General features: G+C 53.0%; 1 protein-coding gene across 1 annotated transcript; it reads left to right on the top strand.

The window, feature by feature from the left end:
• Positions 1-860: 860 nt before the first annotated feature.
• LOC104509309 (disheveled-associated activator of morphogenesis 1-like) lies at positions 861-3,865 on the top strand (the record flags this gene model as incomplete). The annotated part of the gene is made up of 8 exons (XM_010151200.1): positions 861-971; positions 1,085-1,188; positions 1,635-1,701; positions 2,047-2,164; positions 2,290-2,428; positions 2,896-2,954; positions 3,293-3,480; positions 3,767-3,865. Coding segments are annotated over 8 exons (885 nt in total), but the record flags the coding sequence as incomplete, so codon positions are not given.
• Between the last annotated feature and the right edge of the window lie 7 nt (positions 3,866-3,872).

The following is a 3,872-nucleotide window of genomic DNA, read 5'->3' as shown; positions in this document are numbered from 1 at the left end:
GTTATTCCTCCCGGGTGCAGGACTCTACATCTGTCCTTGTGGACCTCATTAGGTTCCTCCCCGCCCAGCTCTCCAGCCTGTCCAGGTCTCGCTGAACGGCAGCGCAGCCTTCTGGCGTGTCAGTCGCTTCTCCCAGTTCTGGGCAACCAGCAAACTTGCTGAGGGTGCACTGTCCCTTTCTCCAGGTCATTGATGAATATATTGAATAGGGCTGGACCCGGTACTGACCCCCGAGGAACCCTGCCAGCCACAGGCTTCCAGCTACACTCTGCACCGCCAGTCACAACCCTCTGAGTTCTGCCATTCGGCCAGTTCTCAGTCCACCTCACTGTCAGCTCATCTAACGTGCACTTCCTAAGCTTACCTGCAAGGATGTTATGGGAGGCAGTGCCAAAAGCCTTGCTGAAGTCGAGGTAGACAACACCCACCGCTCTCCCCTCATCCACCCATTCTTGTCCTTTCCTTCTCCTGGATGGCTAAATACTGCTTGTGAATGATTGATTATGGCCGTTTGCAACTTAGATACTCTGGGACTTACCCCAGAACCATGTCTGATGAAGATGTCCAACTGAGCAAAGGGTGTGGAACTAGTTATTTCAGGCAGCACCCCCATCCCCCCAAAAAACGCTTGTGCAGGGTCTCTGGGATTGCAGCTCTGCAAGGGGCAGCACATCTGGATGGACTGATGTTAGCCAAAACGGGTGCTGGGTGGGCTGCACTACAGCAGCAGCTGATGATCCACCACCAGCAGGTACAGGGGCTGTAGGAGCACCACGAGTTGTTCCTGCGTGCGTGCCCTGGTTGGTTGTGCAGCTCTCGGGCTGTCGCTGGGCGTTTAACTGACATTGAGTGTTCGGCAGACGTTGATCAATGACTTGGACAAGAGCACGGGGCGGTATCGGGATGAAGTGAGCCTCAAGACAGCCATCATGTCCTTCATCAACGCAGTCCTGAGCCAGGGCGCAGGCGTGGTGAGCACCGGGGGCTCTTGGAGAGGGGGGTGTTTTGGTGGGTTTGTTTTATTTCAGTAAGGTTTCTGAGGATGTGCACCTTGCAGTGTTGACCCCACAACTGTCCCTTGCAGGAAAGCCTGGATTTCAGACTCCACCTGAGATACGAGTTTCTCATGCTCGGGATCCAGCCAGTCATTGATAAACTACGAGAGCATGAAAATTCAACCCTCGACCGGTGAGTAGTGACCCCCAGCCCTTGCAGGTTATTTTTGCCCTTGCTTTTCACCCTTGCTATCTAGTTTTTGGACTTGGCCTTTGGGAAAAGCCTGTGGGTCTAGATTGTTGATCTGGCCCGTCTTGTGGAAATTCTTTGCTATCCCCAGAGTGTGAGGGGAAAAAACCCCAGTGCCATTTCACCAGGCTCTTAATGTAGGGTTAAGCTGGAAAGGATGTGCCACTGGGGGACTGGGGGATACTGCCAGCCCTCCTCCTCCTTGTTTTATCCCAAAAGGTTCCTTGGACAGGCTGTAATGACTGGGAGCTCAAGACTGAAGATCCAGTTGATGTTTCAAGCCCCGCTTGTCTCTGCGCCACTGCCAGGCTGCCTGCCTGCAATTTATTTATTGTTTCACTCATATCTGCTTTTGCCAGTCTTATTTTTTTCCCCCTTCCTTTCCTCAGGCACTTAGATTTTTTCGAAATGCTTAGAAATGAAGATGAACTGGAATTTGCCAAAAGGTTTGAGCTGGTGAGTATGGACATTGTTCATGCAGATGCCGGCACTCGATATCATGGTTCCTTTTAAAAGCACCTACGTGGCCTGGGATGAAGTGCGGTCTTTTGGATAAAATTTGGAGGTTGGAAATCTGTCTGTCATTGCCCTGCTTTTTTCCAACCTTCATCCTACAGCCTGCTTTATCCCTCTTACACCTGGCTGCCAACTGGTGCTGTTTGTCCCTTGCAGGGCGGTGGGGCTTGTCTGTCCATCAGGGGTGGGGTAGGCATGGCTCATGGGGTTTGGAGCTGAGTCTTGGGAAATAGACGGTGCTGTTGCTGGTCCAATGGCCTGACTTTGCTTCACTCCCATCCACAGGTCCACATCGACACCAAAAGTGCGACTCAGATGTTTGAGCTGACAAGGAAGAGGCTGACACACACCGAGGCGTATCCGCACTTTATGTCTATCCTGCACCACTGTCTCCAAATGCCTTGTGAGTCCCGGGGGAGGCGAGGAAACCCACAGCTGCGGGGGGCTGTGCAGCCCATATCTCCTCCCGGGGGGATGGCAGCGACCTCCCTGGTGCTTCTCTCACTCTGTCCCCTCCTTCTCTTCCAGATAAAAGAAGCGGCAACACTGTCCAGTACTGGCTCCTGCTCGACCGGATCGTGCAGCAGATCGTCATCCAGAGTGACAAAGGGCAGGACCCTGACGCCACTCCCCTGGAAAACTTCAATATTAAAAATGTCGTCCGCATGTAAGTGCTCTCCTGCCTGTCCTGGGGCTGGCTGCACCAACACGGGCCCCTTTGGTGCCTCCTACTCAGGGGCGAGTGGGCCAGGGCTGGGGTTATCCCAGCCAGGCTGGCATCACTCTGACTCCTTAAGCCCAATGTGCAGGTGAATTAAGCTCAGCCTCTGTGTCCTCAGTGAGCTATTTCCCCCGACTGCTGCTGTCACTGTTCCTTATTCATCACTTACTGTCACCCGTTGATGTTTCTGCTCCTCGGTTGGAGAAGCCGGCATCCCAGGAGCTGTTGGCACAGTGCTGCATCCCAGGCTGCAAAACCGTGCCAGGGGAGGCGGAGCAGAGGTGTTAGAGATACCAGTTTGGGAGCCTTAGATCCCCCTGCTGTGGCTTGTTCAGTCTTGTTTCTTGCTAGTGGTGGTCGCCTTGTTTACTAGGGTAGGGTTGTCTCACGTGCTACATGTCATTTTCTTTTAGGTTAGTCAATGAAAATGAAGTGAAACAGTGGAAAGAGCAAGCAGAAAAAATGCGAAAAGGTGAGTGATGGAGAGATACACAGCATTAACTTTAACCTTAGCACGCATAGTGAACTAAGTGGATAACATATTCATGTATTTATCTGGATGGACTCTGCAGGCCTTATTGAGTGGCTGAGATAATGTCATGCTATGGGGCTTACAAGGGAAGTGGGCAAAGCAGATACTCATTTTTTCAGGGGGGAGTCCTGGCTGGGGTATTAAGGCACAGCACGCACTCCTTTTTCTTAACGGCGCAGCTTCCCTGCAGAGCAGCGTGAGGGTTAGTCCCCCGCATGCTGCCGTTTGACCAAAGGGAGTGTTTGTCACCCAAAAGTGGTCTCATGGGGCTGTTTCAGAGCACACCGAGCTTCAGCAGAAGCTGGAGAAGAAGGAGCGGGAGTGTGACGCCAAGGCCCAGGAGAAGGAAGAGATGATGCAGACGCTGAACAAGATGAAAGAGAAGCTGGAGAAGGAGTCCAGCGAGCACAAGCAGGTCAAGCAGCAAGTGGCAGATCTCACTGCACAACTCCATGAGATGAGCAGGGTGAGGCCCTGAACCTCCTCCCCATTGTAACCCAGTCCCAGACCCCCTGCAAACACCATTTCTGGAGGCTGAGCTTCACGGAGGCTGAGAAAGGTGCTTGTTGGGAGGGCCACCGAGATGTCCATCCCTGGTGATTTTGCCTCGCTGCAGCAGACCTAAGTCAGGAGTGTTGAAGCCTTTGAGTGCATCCTATACTTGTTAAATTTTGGCCAAAGTAATCAGCATGGGGGCATTTTTTGGGTGGTGTCCCCTGGCTCTGTATGACCCTCTCCTCTTTCTCTCCCAGAGGGCAATCTGTGCTGCTGGCCCCGGAGGACCTCCATTGCCACCAGGAGCTCCTGGTGGCCCTTCACCTTCTCCAGCTCCTGGATCCCTTCTTCCCCCTCCACCAC

The sequence above is a fragment of the Eurypyga helias genome, unplaced genomic scaffold (genome assembly GCF_000690775.1).
Source record: "Eurypyga helias isolate BGI_N326 unplaced genomic scaffold, ASM69077v1 scaffold41554, whole genome shotgun sequence".
In the NCBI taxonomy this organism is placed as follows: Eukaryota; Metazoa; Chordata; class Aves; order Eurypygiformes; family Eurypygidae; genus Eurypyga; species Eurypyga helias.
Note: the sequence above shows the minus strand (reverse complement) of the source record. Positions and strands in the feature narration are given on the sequence as shown.